The sequence below is a fragment of the Hibiscus syriacus genome, unplaced genomic scaffold, assembly GCF_006381635.1.
Source record: "Hibiscus syriacus cultivar Baekdansim isolate YM2019G1 unplaced genomic scaffold, ASM638163v2 tig00111718_pilon, whole genome shotgun sequence".
Lineage (NCBI taxonomy): Eukaryota > Viridiplantae > Streptophyta > Magnoliopsida > Malvales > Malvaceae > Hibiscus > Hibiscus syriacus.
This window is the reverse complement of record NW_024063161.1, coordinates 239,309-262,516: the sequence shown is the minus strand read 5'-3', so window position 1 is coordinate 262,516 and position 23,208 is coordinate 239,309. Positions and strand designations below refer to the sequence as shown.

At 34.5% G+C, this 23,208-nt stretch overlaps 2 protein-coding genes, 1 long non-coding RNA gene and 2 pseudogenes across 5 annotated transcripts; 3 read left to right on the top strand and 2 right to left on the bottom strand.

The window, feature by feature from the left end:
- The first annotated feature begins 4,220 nt into the window (after positions 1 to 4,220).
- On the top strand, positions 4,221 to 8,673 carry LOC120168261 (annotated as a pseudogene).
- Positions 7,796 to 12,249, bottom strand: LOC120168260 (bZIP transcription factor 23-like). Of its 3 annotated transcripts, none has more exons than XM_039177044.1 (5): positions 12,146 to 12,249; positions 10,463 to 11,544; positions 9,660 to 9,731; positions 9,529 to 9,558; positions 8,887 to 9,042 (listed from the first exon to the last, which is right to left on the bottom strand). In XM_039177044.1, the coding sequence occupies exons 2-5, from the start codon at positions 11,534 to 11,536 to the stop codon at positions 8,965 to 8,967; spliced, it is 1,254 nt and encodes a 417-aa protein (XP_039032975.1). In that variant the 5' UTR covers positions 11,537 to 11,544; positions 12,146 to 12,249; the 3' UTR covers positions 8,887 to 8,964. The 3 variants fall into 3 exon arrangements, with proteins under 3 accessions (XP_039032977.1, XP_039032975.1, XP_039032976.1); XM_039177045.1 differs by having other exon boundaries at positions 8,887 to 9,039; XM_039177046.1 differs by lacking the exons at positions 8,887 to 9,042; positions 9,529 to 9,558; positions 9,660 to 9,731 and adding exons at positions 7,796 to 7,806; positions 8,720 to 8,724 and having other exon boundaries at positions 10,412 to 11,544.
- On the top strand, positions 11,770 to 22,296 carry LOC120168279 (annotated as a pseudogene).
- On the bottom strand, positions 15,136 to 16,490 carry LOC120168262. The gene is made up of 3 exons (XR_005520122.1): positions 15,775 to 16,490; positions 15,588 to 15,695; positions 15,136 to 15,324 (listed from the first exon to the last, which is right to left on the bottom strand). It is a non-coding gene; the product is annotated as an uncharacterized LOC120168262 (long non-coding RNA).
- Positions 22,297 to 22,385: 89 nt separating the features above from the next.
- On the top strand, positions 22,386 to 22,905 carry LOC120168277 (cold-regulated protein 27-like; the record flags this gene model as incomplete). Its single annotated transcript, XM_039177059.1, has 2 exons — positions 22,386 to 22,511; positions 22,611 to 22,905. Coding segments are annotated over 2 exons (387 nt in total), but the record flags the coding sequence as incomplete, so codon positions are not given.
- Between the last annotated feature and the right edge of the window lie 303 nt (positions 22,906 to 23,208).

The following is a 23,208-nucleotide window of genomic DNA, read 5'->3' as shown; positions in this document are numbered from 1 at the left end:
TCGAACCTACAATGAACACTGCCGACCTCCATCCACCGACCACCGGCCTTCGTCTAGCCACTGTAGCCGATGGTGACGTAAACAATTTCCCCTTTTCAAACCGAATGAAACCAAGAAAACCAAGCTTGAGTAGAAGATGTTACCTTCAAATGAATTTCCAGCAAGCTTTTCGATAAACCCGACTACTACTCCGACGACACTCCGGTAAGACTCCGATAACGATATATCTTCTTATTTTAAGATGTTTCTGCCTCCTTTCCTTGAGTGTAATAAATGCTTTTTAATCTCGTCCTTTTTCTAATAATTAACCAGTGTTTATAAACAAATTCGGATGGCTTAGTTTGTTGCTAAAACTAACTTTCTCACTTGAAATTTGTTGAGAACGGTTATTGGCACCTTAGTTTTAAAAGGCGCAAGGCACACTAAGTCGGAAAGTGTCCGAGGAGCCTAGGCTCGAGGTGCAGGGCGAAGGCACACGCTTTTTGTAGACGAAGCGCAATAATATCCTAATATTCATTTTAGTTCTCATGACTATCTTTTTTGTTTATTTCACTGATCCAGAGGTATTGTATTATCTAATCCCTAAGAAATCTAATAGGGAATCACTAGTTATAGTTCCATGCCTTCTTTCTAGTCCCACACATTGGGTTATTAATCGAGTAGGTTCTGGCAGCTCTTTCTCTAATGCTATTTCAACCTCCTAAAGATATTAGGTATTATCAGGAAAGTAATAAATTTAATAGTGCTTAGCATCTATGATTCGACAAAACAAATGCTTTGATCTTTCCCTGTAGGCTCTTAATAATCTCTTGGCTTAATCAAGCCATGGACAGGTGGCAAAAGCCATGGACAGGTGGCAGAATCTACACCTACCTTTGCCTCCACCTCACAGCTGAACAAAAGAACGAGGGACACTTATAAACATTCTAATTTCTATCCAGCGTGAAGCGGCGATTCAGTGAATCCTGCTGCTACAAAGGCCAGGTGTCAGACCCTAGATATGCCTTTGTCTCCACAAAACCATAAATGGTAATTACGTGGAAGTTGGAACAATTTATCCTCTACAAAATTGAACAAAAGAATGAGGGACAGTAAAGCGCCAAAAGCGATGCACCTTGTGCCTCTTCAAAAGACTACAAAAACGCGCCTATATGAGCCTTTGGTTTTTCGCCTCGCTTCTTACTCTGGAGGCATTTTTCTATTCGTCCACATGCACTTGGCACTTTAGGCACACTCAGGCGCGCCTTTTAAAACTAAGATTGGCGCTTGCTAGAACATTCCTTAGCCTCCACTAATTTTTGTGTGATTTTTTGCATGCTTGATAAACGATCGGAGAGACGGTGGCGCGTGAACCACATGCGCTATAGAGGCTGTTCAAAGTTTTCAATTTAATAACTGAATTTTATAAATTGATAATTAACTATTTTCTATTCATTAAAATACATATAAAAAAGGAAAAATTTTAAAAATAAATAAAAATTACCTAAAATAAATTATGTGGCTTGAGTACGTTAGTGTTTTATCAATTGAGTGGCTTCATAAAAGCCATTGCTGGAAGGAAAATTCCACGAGAGTGAAGATTTCTACAACTTGTATGGAGATTTCTGCAGCTGCATCAGAAAAGCTCCGTCACTCCTTCGAGAATTATGGCCTCGTGCATCACAAAATCAAATTACAGGCTTCTACACTCCAAAAATTTCTGCTGAATCTTGAGCTTGTTTTCTTCCTGGGTTTTGTCTCAACTATTGCGACTGTGATGCATTTGGAAACTCATAGTCATAGCTGTCCTTTCTAATTTTAGACAAGAAGAGCAAGAGAAGGACTGGGTCTAAATCTGCAACTGAAACCAAGCAAACCTTCAACTCCCTGAAAACACCATGAAAGCATGCTCAAAGCATGTGAAGATTCCATCTGCCGGAAGTGGGTCGAGTAAATGAATTTTTTTTTTTTGAGAAATTGGATTAACTTATAGCTATAGGACCCTCGGCGAAATTTTATGCTAATATAATTTTCTCCGCTTCTGTTGGAAGTGCCGACTTTTTGTCTAGTTTGAATCCACATTAGTTTCTCAGGCTTAAGAAAGACGACAAAAACTACACCAACAACAAAAGCAAGTGAGAATGGTTGTATTGAAGAATCACAGGAAATAAGGTCCGATGGATATGGATTCTGAGGAAGACAGGGAGGATGACGATGTGGATTCATTTGATAGTTTAGCACCACCTCCGACATGAAAAAAAGTAAGAAGGGTATAAAGGTGCAAATTTAGGTGAAAAAAAGAGAGAAGAAAATGAGGGAACTTGATTTGGGAACTGACTTAGGCGATATTACAGTTCGACAAACGTACGAACAAGAGAAGACCGTTACGCTTCAACAAGTGGTGGAGATGGAGAAGCGAAGGATAAAATTCGTCGAGGAGATGAAATTGCAGAGGATGAAGGGGAAAAGGTGTTGGAATAATATATATATATATATATATATATATATATATATATATATATATATATATATAAATATTAATAAAATTTTAATTAATTAAAATTAGGTTAAACTATCGAGTTAGTTATTTTTATAAACGTATGGTCCTTTGTTTCAAAAGAGTTAATATGTAAGTATTTTTGTTTCATTTTGATTAAGACGTGGTCACTTAACGTATTGATCTTTAAATATTTAGTCACTAAAACTTTAACATTCGTTAAACCATTAACGGATTAATGACTTGACACGTTAATCAAAATGATAAATTTTATTTTAATCTCTTAATTTTAAGTAAAATATTAATTATGGGTATTTTTGTAAATTAAAAACATTTTAGGGATAAATTTTAATTACTCATTTTTTTCTTTTCTTCAGCCTGTCAATTGCTGAACATTTCTTTCGGTGAACAACAGTGGCCATTGAACCAAAGGATTAGGTCGATATGGGGAAAAACCTCAACTACCTAAAAGATGAGCACCTGGTTCAGCTTGTGAGCCCCTCTCGAAACCTCCACCGATTGACAGGAAGATGAGCAATGGAATTCTTCCATGGCACCGTTCGACGCCGTCTCTTCTCTTTCGACCTCATTCTATTCTCGACCTTTGTTCTTGTGCTCCATCTTCTTCGCGGACTCTACGATTCCCTTCGGATCATCACACATAAAAAAAAGAAGAAGAAAGCAGATCCAAGAATTCAAAAGCTGAATCCTGAGCTTTTCTGCCAGTGAAAGAGCAGAGATTCAGATCCAAAGCGAAGAAGAAAGCAGTAAGGAGCATTGACTTAATTGTTAAAAAAACGAAGGGAAATCAACTTTTTCTTCCAAATCAAAGAGAAAATTTGTAAAAAAAATTAAGTTTTAGTTGATTAGTTTAATGAAACGAAAGAGAAAAAGAGATGGTTTGAAGAAGAAGCAGAGTGAGCGGCATCATTTCATGGCGACTTGACCGTCACAGAGGTCTTTCTTCCATGGCTAAACTCAAGCATATCGGAGACAATCTCCTCCACGTCTCGAAACATTCTCCTCCATGGCTAAACTCAAGTAACACCATGCCCAACTCACCAAACACTGTCTTTCATCCGATAATGATGCCATGGGTCGACTCATTAAGTTCTGTGCCATTGAAAAAAATGGAGATTTGGACTATGCCCTCCACCTGTTCGATACATTGCCTCAGCCGGATGCTTTTATCTACAATACCATCATCAGAGGTTACTTGCAACGATCCTCTTCTACTTGCCTCAATCGGATCGTTTTCTTTTGGGTAGTTGACCGAAGGAAATATCCAGCAATTGGCAGATTGAAGAAAAGAAAAAAAAAAGGAGTAATTGAAAAATTGTCCCTAAAATGCTTTTAATTTATAAAAAGACTCATAATTAATATTTTACTTAAAATTCAAGGGTTAAAATAAAATTTAACCCTTTTATTAAGGTGCTAAGTCATTAACCTGAAACAAAAGTGACAATGTATTAATTTTTCTGAAATGAGTGATCATATGTTTATAAAAAATACGTTTATAAATAAAAATAAAAATGACAAACTCTATAGTTTACCCTAAAAATTAATAAAAAAATATCATGTTATAACAGAGTTAAAAAAAGAGTAATCAACAAAATTTAATGTGTAAAGTTTAATTATTAAATTAAAAAATTTTAAAATACAGAGATCAAAGTAGGGAGAAGAAAGTTCAGTAATCAATTATGCAACTTACCCTTTGTTTGGATTGTGGGGCTTAAAAGTTGGGCTACGGGGGGCCGTTTTAACATACCCAAACCCTAACGCAATGAAAGAAAGAAAGGCCGAAATAGATTAAAGGGTCGCCGTTTCATCCAAATTGAAGTCGGAGCTGAACTTTGCTGGGGGTTCGTTGTTGGAGATTGGTCCGAAACAGATAGGGGAGGCAAGAAGATGGAGGGCGGAGAGATACAGGAGGAAATGGTGGTCGATGTGAGATCACAGTCACCAGCTCTGCCGCGCAAGCCAGAGAAATCTCCTTACGACATGCTCAAAGAAACCAAAGCCTCGGTCGAAGAGGTCGTCGCTAAAATCCTCTCAGTCAAAAAGGAAAACAAAACAAAATCTGAACTCAGAGAACAAGTCACGCAAATGTTCCTCAACTTCGTCAATCTCCGCCAGGTACTCTTTAGGAGAACTATTTATCAATCGAAAAAGGGAAACAAATTGAAATTGAAATCTCGTGTTTTAATTTTATTGTTTATTTTTTCTTTCAGGTGAATCGTAGCATACTGTTGGAGGAAGACAAAGTGAAAGCGGAGACAGAACGTGCGAAGGCGCCGGTGGATTTTACGACGCTGCAGCATCACAATTTAATGTACGAGAAGAGTCATTATTTGAAAGCTATAAAAACTTGCAAGGATTTCAAATCTAAGTATCCTGATATAGAGCTTGTGCCCGAGGAAGAGTTTTTTGGCGACGCCCCTGAAGATATTAAGGGTTCGAATTTGTCTGAGGATAGCTCACATAATTTGATGCTTAAGAGACTTAATTATGAGTTATTCCAGGTAAATTACTGACTAAATCTAAGTTGAATAGATAAACATAATATTTTATTTATATAATTTTAAATTTTATGGGAATTGAATCTTTTCTACACCTTATTCGTGTTTAGAACAACATATAATGTGTTTAAAGGAATTATGGTAAAAATGCGTAGCTAAGCTTATGTTTGCATATGATTTGTCTCAGAGGAAAGATCTATGCAAACTTATAGAAAGATTGGAACAACGAAAGAAAAGCCTTCTGGAGACAATAGCTAATCGGAAGAAGTTTCTATCAAGTCTGCCATCACACCTCAAATCCCTTAAGAAAGCATCGTTGCCTGTTCAGAATCAATTGGGTGTTTTGCATACAAAGAAACTGAAGCTGCATCATTCGGCTGAGCTTCTTCCACCTCCACTCTATGTGATGTACTCACAGTTCATGGCACAGAAGGAAGCATTTGGTGAAGATATTGATCTGGAGATCATAGGAAGTATGAAGGATGCTCAGGCTTTTGCCCGCCAGCAAGCAAATAAAGAAAATGGTGAGTTATGCTGGTCTTCCTTCTGGTTGTGTGCAACTGTGCATAGTGCAATAGTTTATAGCTCTTCGGATGTTACTTTAAAGTTATTCCCTTTATTACAAGACAATGGACAAGTAGGCTGGTAGAAATGCACATAAACAATCAAGTTGAAAACTATGGTTGCTAGTGAAATGAACTTTATTGTGTTAGGTTTATTTCTGCAAAGAATTTTCTTTATGATGTTTTTTTTGTTTGTATTTTACTTCAGTTTATCTTCTTAACTCGGCTCTAACCTGCTCTGGGCTAGCAAATTACTTGAATCTTTTTTTCTTTTGACAAAAAAAATTGAAGTGAGTACGATTTTCAATTATTGCCAGGTTTATCTACTAGCTTAGAGAGCTCAAGGTTGGAGGATGACGTACCAGATGAGGAAGATAATGGACAGAGAAGGAGAAAACAGCCAAAGAGGGTTCTTCGTATGGAGGCTATTGACCATGCGGGAGTCTATCAAGTTCATCCTCTGAAAATTATCCTTCACATATATGATGATGAGGCATCTGATCCTGGATCAGCAAAACTTGTCACTTTGAAGTTTGAATACCTGTTAAAGATGAATGTTGTTTGTGTTGGGATTGATGGATCAACTGAAGGACCTGAGTATAACATCCTCTGCAATTTATTTCCTGATGACACTGGCCGTGATCTGCCTCACCAGGTTTGCATCTATTATGTACATTGCTTCCACCTTCACCTTGGCCTTTTTTGTCAAGTTTTCCTTTTCATGTAATAATAACTGTTCTGAGTTGTATTGCAGTCAGCCAAGCTTTTCATTGGTGATGGTGCTTCATTTGATGAAAACAGAACTTCACGTCCGTACAAGTGGGCCCAGCATTTGGCAGGAATTGATTTCTTACCGGAGGTTTCACCATTGCTTAATAGCCATGAAGCTCCAAACAGTGAAACCAAAAGCGATGCTGTTATCTCTGGTCTTGCATTGTACCGCCAGCAGAACCAAGTGCAGACAGTCGTTGAGAGAATCCGAGCACGGATAAAAGCAGAACTGGCTCTTGCGTGAGTCACTGTCCTGTATGTTTGGAGTTTGGATCTTGAAGAAAACAATAAGAAAGCAAATAGGAGTGAATTCCACAATGTGGTCAAATCTTTATGATATATAATTCCTAATTTTTGGTTTTAGTAAAAAAAAATCTCTCTGCCTTAGCCGCAACTTGTGTGTGGGAATATATTTGTTTTTTCCATATTGGATTGCTCTTAGCTTGTTTTGTCTTCAGTTTGGTAGTTTTTTTTTTTTTTTTTGAAAATCTAGAATTCTTTTATTGAATTATAGGAAACAGCTTGATTCACTTATGAAGCTTAAATGGCCTGCTCTGAATTGTAAAGTGTTCCATGGGCCTTGCATGCTCCCTTGTGCAATTTGCATAGTTGGTCATCTGTAGGATCCGAAGTCAATGAGGATTCTTCTCAACCTGTTATTGACAGCACCAGTTCAAGAACCTATGGATGATATAGATGGAAGATCTTGTATCACGAAGGAAGAGCTGGAAGGTTTTAGGGAAGATGGGGAGCTCCCATCTTTACTTTCAGCCCCATCTGCGACGATTGATACTAAACTTTCTCCACTGAAGGGATCTAGTCTTAACCATTCCAAGCAGTTGGCTTTGATTTCAAAGAGCATTTTGTCCCCAGCCAGCAAGGGAAAAGTTACAAAAAGCATGATGATGATTATGTCTTCATGCTAGAGACGTTTAGTGAACTGGATGAGCCTCTAGAGACAGAGACTGAAAACTCTTCTACTCAGTGCTATGAAATAGTTGAAAAATCATGTGTTGACTATGGTAACAAGGAATTTATTCTTCATTTAACAAGGAAAATGGTCACAAGTGGGCAGAATATGAAACTAGAAGCCAAGGTGTCAATAATTACTTTGTTTTGTTTTATTATGTTCATTAAAGATGGAAACCTTACACACCAAATTGAACTGTTGCAGATTAAGATCAGTATGGAGTACCCTCTTAGACCTCTGTTGTTTACAGTGAATCTTTACTCAGTTGGAGAAATTCTTCTGAGAATGACTGTTCTGGGCGGCATAATGAATTTCGTGCTATGGAAGCCGAGGTATGCCACTAGTATTTCTGAAGTAGCTATCTCGGATAGTGATTTGTTGAATTTTCTCTAGGAATAGTCAATGTTATGACATTACATGAAGCATAGGTAATGGGAAATGATAAAAGGTTTATTAAATGCAGTAGAGTAGTTTTAGCCCTTTTGTTTGAGTGGTAACAATGATGAACTGTTGATGGTTGAGTTCCATCAATTCATTAGTATTCTCTGGACTTACTTAAATTGCATCTCCTGAGAGCTTAATGTTACTACCATCTTTCCCAAGCATGTGCAGCAAATTCTCATTCTATGGTTGCATCGTGCAGGTAAATCTTCATATGTTAAAGATGGTACCCCCGGGTGATGAAAACCATACATTATCACATCAAATATACTGTCCTGCTATGTTGTTTGACTATTATATGGATGAGGCAACTCCATCCTCAGACAAGAGGAAGACTAGTTCTGTGATAGATGTTGGATTGTGTAAACCTGTTAGTGGTAGGCTGCTCCCAGATCATACAGAGGGAGGGATCGTAGGAAAATGATATCCTAGAAGGACATGGAATGCACTACTGGCTATCCCTTTTAGGAATGGAGTTTTGATATTATTTTGCTGAGCTGCCAGAGAAGTAACATGGAGATGAATCTTTGACCAAGAAAGGGTCCGGAATAAACCTTTGTGCAGCAAAAACAGTGATCCTACCAGTGAAGATAACTTGCTAAACTAAAACAGAAAATGAAGAGGGCAAGTGGCTCAGTCTTTGATTCATGGAGTTGCATTAAGATCAAATGACGATGGCCTTGGGAGCCGATGCCCTGCTGTTTTCATTGGTTTTCGTATTCAGGGCTTGACTTGTGAAATTATGAGTGGGCGTGTTACCTAAAGCTATATGCCGATTGACGTCTTCATTTATTTATTTTTTCCTGGCATGTATCTCTGCATTGAACAATCAATGGCTTAAAACACTAAGATTGGGCATTTTCGTTGGTTATGTTTACCAAGAGACTTGATGGTTTAAGGGTAAATAGTTTAAGCAAATATGCGTAGCGCTATCCTTTGATTTAAGTAAAAAAATATATCGATTAGATATGAGAATAACATTGACTAAATGAACCAACAAAAACTAATTCGTTTAATGGTGATGGTGAGGAACTCTAAGACTCGGAAATTTACACATGGTGCAACTAAATGAGCCATATTCATAAAAGGAAATTACAAATATTGCAAGATTCTAATTCTCACTGCACTAGTTTTAACTATCATCGATATCTAACTATGTGCATTGTGCAACCGCCTGCCGAGCATAATTTTAACTAAGAAACAGAAGTTGAAGCCCTTCCACGTTCACCATGGACCAGTCTGAGTTCTACGTAAACATCTCTTCTTAGCTGCTTCTTGCGTGTTCATCCTCTCCATGACCTGTGACAATCAATCAAGAAAATTGAATCTTGATTTAGAATATTTAACTTTCAAAAGTGCCAAGTTTTAAGCACGTTACTAAAAAAAATAAAGAAAAATGTAACAGTGAATAGGTCAAAAGAAAAAAGATGGAGTTGCACTGTGCAGATTAAAAAACGCCCGTAGTAAGTAAGTAGTCAACTAGAGAGTACATAGTGCAAGTCAAGTGTTAAAGAGCGCTACCAAAAATGAACTTGGAACACCCTCAAACTTTCCAGGCAAAAGTAACCAGATTAAAGAGTCCCCGAGCCTGTCCCCATGCTCAGATGGAATAGAAACAGAAAAGCTCTGTGAATTCTAGACATGAGGACACAACTCTAAATTCCTAGAAAATGAGGCTTACGAAAACACTGGAAGATGCATGCCATATGATGATGCCTCTTGATGTTCGAGGAGGGAATACATCAAGTTTTTAGCAAATAAATAAAAAAAGAGACAACTTCTCTTTACCTGATTTTTCTGCATTTCCAGGAGTTCTGCCTGCAGCAACCAAAGTACAGACAATGAGAATGTAAGCAGCTGTTTGCCATAAGCCAACAATAAGAAACATGGTGTACAAATGAAGAAGATGGAGAACATACATGTTTCTTCCGCAATACTTGGTTCACCTCTTTTAGCTTCGCAACCTCTGCTTCCAGTTCCATTGTATAAGCCTGACAGAGAAGCAAAAACCATAAGAAACTTCGAAGCAGATATCCGTGACGAACCATGGGATATAAACTGTTTTGATTGATATAGTTATAACAAAATTCACACGGTCAAGAATGTAAACCTCAATCAATGGTTTTATAGATTCTTATACGACACACAACTTCAAACTTCTCATCGTGTTAACAAATGCTCCATTACCTGGTGACAAGGATCTTTATAAATTCCCATGACCTGGACTTCCCAAAATCTTTCTCTTGTCATATCAAATCACTATCAAAATTACCATACTGCAGCATAGAACTTCCATGAAGTTTTGGAATGAACCAAGTCACACATAATATTAGCAGAAGGTCAATGGCTGATAAAACTCATTAGACTACAACAAAATGAAACCGGGTGGGAAGGTGTTCCTCAAAAGGCTCATCAAAAGACAGTGTAGAAAGTCTATTGAGATTTCTTGGCACTACAATCTAATTTTGATTTCTCAACATGGAACTTAATGTGCTCTAGGTTAGTTCTTAAATCTTAATTGACTCGAAATGCATATAAATTTAAACAGAAGTTTCACTCGGTAGCCATGAGAAAACATCAAATGAGATGACTGATAACATTTAAAGATGTTAAGTTCACATATGATAATAATGCATATATACTGAACTTTACACTATGAGGAACAAATAACAGCTAAGAAGGAAGGTTAAACAAATTTGAGTAAATCAAAAAGTATATTCACCTGCTTGCGAGCACGTGATCTTGCCGCTGATTCTCTGTTCTTTATCATTCTCCTTTGCCTCCTCTCAACAACCTTTTCCACCGCACTGTATTTCCTACCCCTGAAGCTTCCATTAAACACACAAGGAACTGGGGAAACTGAGGAAGTATCTCCACTGCTCTTCCCAATACCATCAAATGAAAGCTGGTTCCCAGGCGATCTGGTCACAACACTGAGTGGCCCTCCTAAACCAACCATCCCCACCCCTCCACCAGCCTGAATCAGACCATTACTTATTCCCTGATCCCCAATCCCATGATTGCCACCCCGAATTCCAGGACTCTCCAACTGACCACCACTTTGTAAAGGCATCTGAGCTCCATACCCTACTACACCAGTTTGCTTAGGAAAAATTAGTTGTTGTTGCTGCTGAGCCAACTGGTGTTGGTTTGATCTAACTCCAGAAACATTGGAAGGCAAATTGGAAGCCTGGATACCAATATTATTACCACCTTCAGGAATCCTATTCCCCATCAAATTTGGACCTTTACCACCTTGTTGAAACCCAATTTCAAAACCAGTATTATTCCCACCAAAGAATCCCCCATTGTTAAACTTCCCAGCCAATTGAGCATCTTCTCTTACCACACCAGCCCTCACCAAAAACTCCTCCAAAGTCATCTCTCCTAAAGTCTGCTGCCTTTGTGGCATATTATTAGTGCCTCCAGTTCCAATACCGTCTTTCCTTAACGAATTCTCCCTTGAAATATCATTCCAAACTTCATCAACAGTTTTCTGGCTAAGTGTTCTTGGCAGAGTCAAAGACCCTTGCCTATGTAACCCTCCATTTCCTTCTACAGCGCCACCGGAAGAAGACATTGTTTGAGTTTCTTCAGCACTCCAAATGTTCTTCAACAGCTCATCCATGTTCATGGAACCGAAATCTTTTCCTATTCCACCCATGGTGCTTTGAAACTCATCAAAGGTTAGAGAATAAATTGATGACTGTCTAGTTAACGGGTTAATCCCCGGCGGTTTATTTTCGCCGCCGTAAAGGTTGCTTTCAAAGTTCTTGAAGTTCATGTTAGTCCCCATTAAAATAAGTATAAAACAGTGTAAAAATAACTTAGGTTATAAAAGTATTTGCTATCACTTCAACGAAAGCAAAACAGATAAAATCCACACAATTTGAAGGTTCGTAAATTTCTATGTTTTTTGAAGTTCACATTTATAAATAAAACCACCAGAAATCAAGATCTATACAGGAACTTTTTAACTAAGGAAAACAATCAAAAGCATGAACATCGAAGAAAGAAGCTAACATAAAAATGGAGGTAAAAAACCAACTCTTTCTTATTTGTTAGTAACACCTATCATTTAAATGTGTAAAAGAAAATACAAGTTCTCAACAATCAGAAAGTTGAAGATCTGAGCTAAGGAAAACATAACCTTTTTCTCCGGGGTAAGAAGGCATTAAAATTTCACAGGCCGGATAGATAATTGAAGAGAACAAAATCAGATAATACAAATTAGTTGATTATTATCCAAAAAATGTTACCCATTTTCTAAACAAATGAAAACAAACAGAGCAAAGAGAAGAATGGGCAGGAGCTAGAGAGATCAGCAAACAAAGGAGCTAAAGTTAGAGAAGATGAGAGACATTAAAAATATATATATTTTTCACCTTCTTTTTGTTGGTTTAATATTTTTTGTGATTCTGGTTGCTTCGTCGGACAGCGATTGGTTCCTTCTTCTGTTTCGCGAGATATTGCTTTTGCGGAAGCGCCAAGTGTCCCTTTGTTCTTTTTTTTTCTTAGAAAAAACATATTTTAAAAAAATCAACATTTATATTATTTTTCTCTTAATAAAATATTTTAACTCAAAAAATAAATTTAATATAATCTTTTAATTAATTTTTTATCATTAATTATTACAGTATTGTTCTAACAGTTTATTGTATTGATGTGATAGTCCACAATATTAACATCCACGGTGATTAATAACGTGTCATATGATATAATATTGAGTTAAATTGATATATAAGTCAAACATAACAAATAAATTATTACAAAAATATTATGAATCATTGTGTCAATATCTTGACCTGTCACATCAATACTGTAATAATCAACGACACAAAAATATTAGTCAATAAAACATATTAAATTTATTTTTTGAGTTAAATAATCATATTAAAATAAAAATAATATGAGTATATATAGATTTTTTTTAATTACAGGAACATCTAATACATTTTTAACCCTAAATATATATGTTTTTCTTGCAAGAGTGTTTTAAATAATTTTAGTGGGCCAGGTGATTAGGGAGGCGTGGACCAATAAGAAAGGGGTTTGAGATGTGGCCAATAAGAAGTTGAAAAATGGGGTGATATGAACCGTCCACGTTGCGTTCTAAGGTGATGGTGCTAGCCTTGCATTTTTATGGTTTTGGATTGTAGTGGCATTATTGGTTGGATAGCGCCGACATGGGTTAAATACTTAAAAAGGTGCAATGAGCAGGAGTGGAATTAGGGGTACTTTCGTCTAAACATTATGATTGTGTGATGTTTATCCTTTTTCGTAATAATAAAAAAAATTATGATTCAAAAAAATAATGTTGTAAATATATAATATAATATATATGATAAAGCTATATGATGTGCTAATAATTATAAATTATAAATTGATATTATTATTTATAAGAATAAGTATTTTAGTTAGAATTTGAGCAATCATATTTAATTTGATTTTTTTTAGATTTCACTTCGTCAATTACATTATAATTAATATGTTTTAATTAAGACTAATTATTTCAATTTTTTTATTTTTTATATGTTAAACATAAAAAATAAATCGTATTTTCCAAAGTCATATTCACACCTAAATAATCACAATCTTTTCTTTCTATTTGCTTTTCACTGTAATGTTATTTGTGATAGGAATTTCATAAATGTTATTAAATTATTTTTATATATTTATAGATATCATTTTGCATTAAGCACAAAGGAAGAGGAAGTAACCCTTATACGCCACTTCGACCCTCATCGATTAGTAAAATTCACCTGCATGATAATACCATCAACCTCCAATCTACATCCCCGTGTAATATATTATTTCTCTCATGCCAAACAAAAGAGAGATAACAATACCAAGTTGTTCGAATAATAGTAGCTTTCAAAGGCTCACCACAACCCTGAGTTTGAATCCGTCTCACCATATCCAACCGGCAACACGCATGTAATCCAATACGAAGCACTTGTTGAATTCCAGTCCAAATCTGACTAAAAAAACTATAAACAACAAAAAGGTGATCTCTATCCTCCACGTCAGAATTACAAAGAATATATGAAAGATTAACATGACCCCCTAACGAAGCATACAAACCTTAGTTGGCAATTGAATAAGGAGAGTGAGCCAAGAGATGAACGAGTGCCTAAGAATATATAGGTCTCCAAACAACTTTGAACCAGGGAACCTTAACCTACTTGCACCAAAAAGCTTCGTAGACCCTCATCACTTGATATCCCCCATCCACGCTAACCATAAGTCCATAATCATCTTTCAACTTAAGCTGCTTCTTTCACGCCTAATTATGGCTATTCTTCAAAGGACCGTTCCAGATCGAGCATCCCTTCAAAACATATTCTTTGACCTACGCTACCCAAAAAGACCCGGACTGGGTGAGTAGAAACCACAAGCATTTCATTATGCATGCTCTATTCCACTCAAGAATACATCTAATCCCAAGACCCCCTTCACATTTGAGATAACAAACTCGCTCTTAACTAACACGAGCACCCCTAGTTGAACCATTGAACCCTTCCATAAAAAGGCATTGCACAATTGCTCAATTGTGCAAGCAATTATTGAAAGTCCGCAAGAAGCAACGATAGTATCCGAGATCAGAAAGTCCGGGGGCAGGGATATGCCTATAATATCACTAACTTCATCACCTGAGACAGCTTCAACATTATTGAAAAATCTGTTTCCCTTTTTGGTCCAAATGGCTAATGACGTCAACGTCAACATACAATGCATTGCTGCCTTCGTAAACAATTTCCGCACTACAACAAATGTGTTTATTTATGGCATATGAAATATCATCATTAAAACTTACATTTATATCACTGTTTATATTTTTTGACGTAAAATTTTGACGTCACAACGAATGTCACGTTAGGTGTATCACTAAATGTCAAATATGACGATGTATATATTGTCGTCACGTATTATTGAATACATAGTGACGTTAATGTATTAAGTCACCTTATAAATTATATTCATTGACAATTAATTATGTCATCAAATAATATAAAGTTTTTTCACTAATTATTAATATTGTCATTAATAATATAATAATTTTATTGTATTAGTGACAAAAAAATATTGTCATAATTTTTAATAATAAATTAAAAGTGTAAAATTACAATAAATGACTAAACTTTTTAGAAATTACAATATACAACACAACTCTTTATAAATCACATTTAAGGACAACTTTTATAAATTACACTAAAGGACAAAACATTTTAGTAAAAGGACAAAACTTTATATAAATTAAAATTAAGGACAACTTTTTATAAATTAAAATTAAGGATAAAACCTTTTATAAGTTATAATAGATACCACAACTTTTTATAAATTACATTAAAGGAGAAGGTTCACATTAATTACAATAATAACATACATCTTTTACAAATTACAATAATTACCCATGATCAAGTTGTAACATTTATACTCTGCTAACCAGGCGACCAGAGGAAATAATCAACAGAGGACAAATCATTCTTGGGCTTTAGTCAACAGCTTTCAAGTCTATGTAACATGCATTGCAGGAACTCGTGAGCTTCTTCCTGTTGATATCTTTGAAAAATGATGCAATACCTAGTCCATTAGGGTCAAGAATCACAATTATGAACATACTTCATTTCTGTATTTTTCTAGTCACTCCCCATACTAGAAATACACATTTCCAAGCACATTGATAACAAATGTGTCAATCTCTTACAATGACTAAAGAAATAAAGTGACCAAAATTTACTAAAAAAAACAATTTTAAATCAAAATCATTCAATGCTTATCACATATTATGTAACGACCGATTAATTATAAACTAATCAAGCAACTAATAGAAAAATAAAGGATACAGTTCAATTTGTAAAATCTTTTGTGAGGCGATACAACTCTTGATGAATTCAATGAAAGTTCAATATGATGACGAAGAGCACAAAGTAAACAGAAGCCCTCATTATCACCTAACAATTCAAACAAAAACAAAAACAATGAGAAACCCCAAAAGAAAACAAAGGAACAAGGATTAAACAAGAAACAGACAATCACAAGACTTCTCATGATGATTCAAAGATTGAAGACCCAAAACAAATGGAACCGTGTGAGTAAAACATTATAACAAAACATTGATAAAGCATGTATTACCCAAGTTTTCCAGGCCAACACCCTGCACAACGAGTGCCAAAAAATTGAATTATTCAAATCACCATTCTACATAAAAATAATGTTATAGACAAATAATATAAAACATTTTTAAGAGGAATATGGAAATTGATCCATTGATGATTGAAGGCAATAACTAAAGATGTAAATAATCATTGCCAATAACACGAGTCCATCATTCTACTTCAACCAACAGAGGGCTCGACAGTTCAAAAATATATAAGTAAAACATGTTTCTCTCGAGCAAACAAAAAAGTTTTGGGAGACCATAAAACACAATCAAAACAGGGTAATCTTCTAGGTGAAACAATTTGGAAATTATACCTCAGTAGTCTGATGGACTAATGGCATCATCAATTTTTAAAACCATAAATTTCGATTGGTTTATCATCAGTTTCATAAGCTTCTGTAGCAAACATGGGCTTCGACCACGAATTTTCCCATGTAGAAAATCTAGAGCCATAAGATTTGAATTCAATGACCCTGACCATACCCAGAACCCATGATCGAGTAAAATCTAATACCACCAGATTCAAAGAAAATAAGAAGTTTGAGAAGGATAAATGGAAAGAAAACGAAGTCAAAAGGGATAGAAGATGGAAGGCTTACCTTCTCGGGTTCTTAAGTTGGTGACGGTTAGAGCTTTCTTCGGTGAATCAAAATGGTAGATAAGGAGCCTAAGTCGAAGAGAGGAACGTTGAGTGATTTCAATCACATCCGAAGATGAACAATGTGAATCCAACGAGTGAAGAGACTAACGCTCTGATCTAGTTTTGCTTGTCCTTATTCATGTTTCGAAAGATTCGTTCGGATGGAAGAGAAGAGAAGGCATTGTGGGTCATTTTGATAAAAAGTATCACCGGTAGAGTCACCTTAGCGCAACGGAGAGGGCTTAAAAGCATCGACAGCTAGGGTTGGATGTTGAGAGAATTTCATTTTTCTTAGTTTGGCATGAGGAAATATAAAGGAGCAACAGAGGACGGACACCCGCGCTGCTATCCAACCTTTGGGATTATATTAATTTTGGTCCTCAGTTTTATTATTTTTGTCTTAATTCTATCATGTTGAGTCAAATTTATTTGCTATTGCAACCCAAATAAATTTTCTTTTACATATGGGTCCTTACATTAATGTGTTTTTATTTATTTTTATGTATTTATCTTATTTAATTATTGTTATTATTACTATTTTATTTTCACTCACATATTATTTTTCTTTTTTACAGTGTCAATTTTAAAGATTAATATATTTTTATCTCTTTTTTATTTCATATGGGTCCTTACATTAATGTGTTTTTATTTATTTTTATGTATTTATCTTATTTAATTATTGTTATTATTACTATTTTATTTTCACTCACATATTATTTTTCTTTTTTACAGTGTCAATTTTAAAGATTAATATATTTTTATCTCTTTTTTATTTCATATCATTTGATTTTGGTATAATCACTAGTATTGGATCTATTGATCGACTAATCGAGATTAGGTACTGTAGAGGCAAGGGCAACCCTCTCAACCCAATTTGCTCCATTCACAATTATTAAGATTCAAATCTCTTACCTTGCTTAAGGAATTTAGTGCTCATCACATTGGACTAACATGTTGTTGGTCATTTCATTTGATTTTATTATTATTTTATTATTATCATAAATAAATTTTAATAATATATATTTTCTTTTATTTTTTGCAGGATCATTTCCTTGAAGATACATATTTCCATAAATATTTTTACTACTACTACTATACTACTACTATACTACTACTACTACTACGCTCTTATGACCAAGTTTTTAAACTTGATTTTAAAGCGTGGTAAATAGACTTCGACACAATTAATTAAAAAATATTGGTTCAAGTGGTAAGCAAGTTGATATCTTTTAAGCATGTCTCAAGTTTGACCCCTTGTCTATGCAGAAAATTTTCATTTAGAGACTCATCCAACAAAATTAAGTATGTGACGCAAATCGGCATCAAAAAAATATTAATGGTAAAAGGTTCTTAAACTTAAGCATACATATAAATATATTTAAAAACTTTTTCAATATAAACCAAAAGGGTAAAATTAAAGGTTCATTCCTTAATTTGTCTATAGTTCACATTTCTAAAACTTATCAATTGGTTATAGAAACTTTACAAACTTTCAAATTCAATCCAAAATTTAGAATTAATATATCAAAAACCAAATTTAAACCCAAAAATGATTTTAATCTCAATTTTGGGCACAACATATTTGATTATCTTATTAGCACTCGTCTTTAACATGATCAACTAAAGATTATTTTTTAACAGTAAAAGAGATCTTGAACATATAAATACATGTACATATATGTATTAACAAAAAATATCTTATGTATATATATACATAAATTTAAAAAAATAAAAAAAAATTAGAATTTATCGCGAATAAGATTTTAAATTAGTGATATATCTAAGATGTCACTAAAAAAATTTCCACAATTTTTTTGGTTAATTCCTTGTGCCAAATATTAAGTGACATAATCTCATGATGTCTTTTAAAATTGTTATATAAAAGATAAGAGATTGTGACAAATATTTGCTTTTGTTATGTTAAACCTATTTGTGGCACAAATAAAACGTTATATTTTATATCTTAAAAAATATGACGAATCAAATTGCCACAAAATGCAACCTATAAGTGACAAATCTGCAACGTCACTAATTCAAATAATATCATCATAATACTAAATCGTCACTAATAGTTATATTTTGTTGGAGACAATTTTATAACATCATTAAAAAGGTTTCCTACCAAAAAGTTTTGGAGGTAAATTTTGGCTCCAAACATATAGTGATGAAAATCAATGACAAATGTTAAAATTATCATAAAAATATATAATAAATCACTAAATGTGACGAAAACAAAAAAATGTCACATTTATAATATATTTTGTGATGTTATTTACAACGTCATATAGAAATTTCGTCATAAATTGATAAATTTGTTGTAGTGCCGATGGCGAAAGGTGACTGTAATTTACCAAGATAATAATGATTTCACTACTGGTTCTGGACTCATAACTCTCCTTTCTGACTCGCTAAGAGTTGTTGGTTCAGAGATTGAGGATCATTTAACTTTCCCACCCCAACATCTGTCTCAGAGCAAGATGATACCATCGGAAAAGATCTTAGGAAGCGGAGGAGCAAGAGCAACAGGGCCTTCATAGTGGCACAATCCTCTATAGAGTTCGCTATCTCACTTTTCGAGAAGGCTAAGCAAATAGGAATGATGGAAAAAGGATATGTATGGATCGTCACTTGGTTGCAGAATCAATTCCGCCGACTCTACCAAGTCTTTTAGACGGTTCAAAACAAAATTCCGAAAGAGCTACGGTACAAGATATGCCAAAGAAGAAGAGTATTCTAGCCCAAGTATTTATGCCCTGCGAGCTTATGATGCAACTTGGACAATTGCAGAAGCCAAGCACAAATCACAGGCCAATGCCTCACCCAATGAATTATTTAAACAACTATTATCAAGTAATTTTGGAGGTCTAAGCGGAAGAATAAGATTCAGAAGCAACGTATTATTGCAATACCTAACCTTTGGGATCATTAATGTGGTGGGTAAAAGCTACAGAGAGGTAGCAATTTGGTCACCGGATTTCGGATTCACAGGAACCTCCGAGAAACATGAAGATCACTCTAGAATTGGAAACATGACCATGAATGAATTAGGCCAGTTTTATTGGCCTGGCGGCTTACAAACTGTTCCAAAGGGATGGACTTCTTTTGGAGAGGACAAAGTACTGAAAAGTGGGGTTCCTGCCAGGGGAGCTTTTAACCTGTTTGTTAAAGTGAGTTACGACCAAAGCGTTAATGGCTCATATGTCACAGGATTTTCAGTTGAAGTGTTCGAAGCCGTTCTTAAACGCCTTCCTTATCACTTACCTTACAAACTTGTTCCGTTTTATGTATCTTATGATGACATGGTGGAAGAAGTCTATAGCAAGGTCAGGTTTATTCTTGCTATATTTCAAATGTTTCTCTATGTTATAGTTATCTATAATCTTCAACTGTGATTGGTGAAACACTGATAGATTCATGTGAACTTTGGTTAGATGCAGCAGTTGGAGATACAGAAATAATGGCATATCGGTATCAGTATACAGAGTATTCGCAGCCATACCTAGAATCCGGAGTTATCATGGTAGTGACAGTAAACCCGGATAAGTCAAAAGAACGGTGGATGTTCTTGGAGACATTTACAAGGAGAATGTGGCTGGTAACTATAGCTATGCACACTTTCATAGGATTTGTAATTTGGCTGATTGAACATGCAGAGAACCCTGATCTCAAGAGCTTTGGGGGCAATGCTTTGGTTCTCTGTCACTGTTTTATTCTTTGCACAAAGTAAGCTCAGTCAAAATTAATGTAAGGGTATGTTTGTTTGCCGTAAAATTAATTACGAAATTGATTTTCTCGAAATTCTGTGTTTGTTTCACGTAATTCATTTTTCGGAAAATGTTTTCCCTTGTTTCACGTAATTCGTTTTCCGGAAAATGTTTTCTAGTGTTTGGTCGGAGGAAAACTGGTTGGTCAACGTAAAACATTTTCCTGCTCAACAGAATTTCCTTTGTGTTTTGTAGAAAAAGACTTATTGTCTAATTTTTCGTAAGCCATTTTCCAAACTTTTCATTTTAAATAATGAATACTCAAAATAATTTTATTTTATGAATTTCATATTAATAAAATATTTTAATATCATTTTAATCAAAATATTAATTATTAAAATATTTAAAATATATTTATTAATATTTCTAATAATATTATATTATATTTTTAATATTATAATAAAATAATCAATTATATTATAATAAGATAAGATATTATATTTTTATTTTAATAATATATAATAAATTTTTAATAAAATTTATATTATTTATTAATTTCATAGAAATAATAATATTAAATTATTAATAATGCATAATATTATTTATATATTTAATATTAATATAATAATCTAATAATATTTTAATAAAGATATTTAAAATATACTAATTAATATTTTTAAAATATAATATAACACTATTACTTTAATAAATAATTAATATAATTTATAATATTTTTATTTCAATAAAATATACCACTATTAATATTTTTATTAATAAAATTATAAAAAAATATTTAATAATAAATAAATTATTTTAATATTTAAAAAATAATAATATTAAGTTTTATGATAAATAATATTATTTATTATATTTAATATTTATAATAAATAAATTTTAAAAAATTCATCAACTAGTGAAAAAAAAGTTTAAATAACATATTCCAAACATCGTAAAACATTTTCCAGAAAAATGTAATTCATTTTACGGAAAATATTTTCTGGAAAACGTCTTCAAAAAATGTAATTTATTTTCCAGAATTCAAATTTCAAAAAACCAATTATAGCCAAACAAACAGATCATAAAAGTGTTCCATATGTTCCATTAATCTCCATAAGAGAACTCTGACAAATGATACATGCAGGAGAACCACTAAGGAGCAATTTATCCAGATTTGTGCTGGCACCATGGTTGTTTGCAATTCTAATCATATCAGGCTATCAGCAAGTTTCACTGCAGTCTTACCTCCGTGTTGACAATCTCGCAACTCCAACCATCTGTTCCAGACATCGACACACTTTTGAGAACAAATGCAACTGTTGGATGTAATGGGAATTCCTTTAGTGTTAGGTATTTGATCAGTGTCTTGGGTTTTAAGCCAAATAACGTCAAGCAAATCAGTTCCATTAATGACTACCCGGATGCCTTCGGAAATGGAGATATTCAAGCAGCTTTCTTTGTTGTCCCTCATGCAAAAGTCTTTCTCGCTAAGTACTGTAAAGGGTTCACCATGGCAGAACCTACCTTCAAGCTTGGTGGTTTTGGCTTTGTAATTCTTAGCACTTTTAAATATTTTTTCTTTATTAAAAGATATTAGCTATCGATTTTCCATAGACATGTTTTGTAAAATATATACTTTTTCTCTGCTATAGGTGTTTCCGAAAGGTTCTGCTTTGGCATTTGAGTTTTCAGAGGCAATCCTCATAGTGGTAGAAAATGGGGAAATGCCGCGATTGGAAGAATACTTGCTCAACTCTTACAACTCATGTTCGTCTTCTACTGCCGTAAGCGGAGGCTCAAGCTCAATCTTAGGCCCTCGCCCATTCGCTGGCCTGTTTTTTGTATCAGATGGAATCTCGGCCTTTGCTTTCGTAGTCACTACTGTGCTCCTGGTAAGAAGGCACGACCATTTTGTAAGGGCCAAACTAAACGGAATGCGGAGGTGGGCTTTTAGAATTCTCAGTGAATGTAGTCGAATTAACACATTACGCTTCTTCCAGGGAAATCCCATCCAGCAAACAAATAGTCGAGGCAACATTCTAATGACATGAATTATCATCTAGCTGCAAACTTCAAAACTTGATTTCTACGGTTTCTCCCTTTCTGTTCTCGCGTTGCTACTTGTATCGTTGTTACCTGAAATCTGGAAACATCCTTTGTTAACCAGTTGTATGATTCTGTGAATCTTCTTGGCTCGAACTCACAAAAGGAGAAGTTATCAAGGCCTGAGTCATCAAGGCGAAAACATTATACCTCTTCTGGCCAGGATCAAGGCTATTAGATCATGCTTCTTCATACTGATGGTTTTCCTCTACGTTCACTAAGCAAAATATTATTTGCTGATTGTCCCCAATCTGTATTGTAGTTTAAAGTTCTTCGAGACGGTTGCTGGAAGAAGGTCGATTTCCAAAGACCTGGAGTTCAACTTCATAAAACAAATGACTCGCATTCTCTTGTGGCAAGCCCTTGGATCCAGCACTTTAGATCTGGATCTAAGACAAGTGTTTTAGCCTCCTGTACTCTTCAAGACAGTTCTTCATCCAGAGGTAAAAATGCAAACAATTTAGATGTGAATAAAGCAGTTTTCTGTATATCAGCTCCACAAACACGTACATGCATGTCATAACTCAGAATTGGCAAGACTGTGAACATAACATTTTTTTCATTTGGCGATAAAACAGATGCCTGAGCTGATATTTTGGTGTGTTCATGATGGTAGTTTCATTAATAGCATTGGCAATCAAGAAGATTTCTTTTCTACTGTTGCTCTTCGTTAGGTATAGGGAAATAGCAAGTAGATTTGAATGTTAATTAATATCTTGGGATATAAACTTGGTGGTTTGTGGAATGTTTTTATTAGGTTTTATGCTTTGACCTTATGTTTTGTATCGATACACTTTCAAAGATAGTTGTAAAAATATAATTATCTTCATGGATGTTTATTGATGATGTTTAGAGATGAA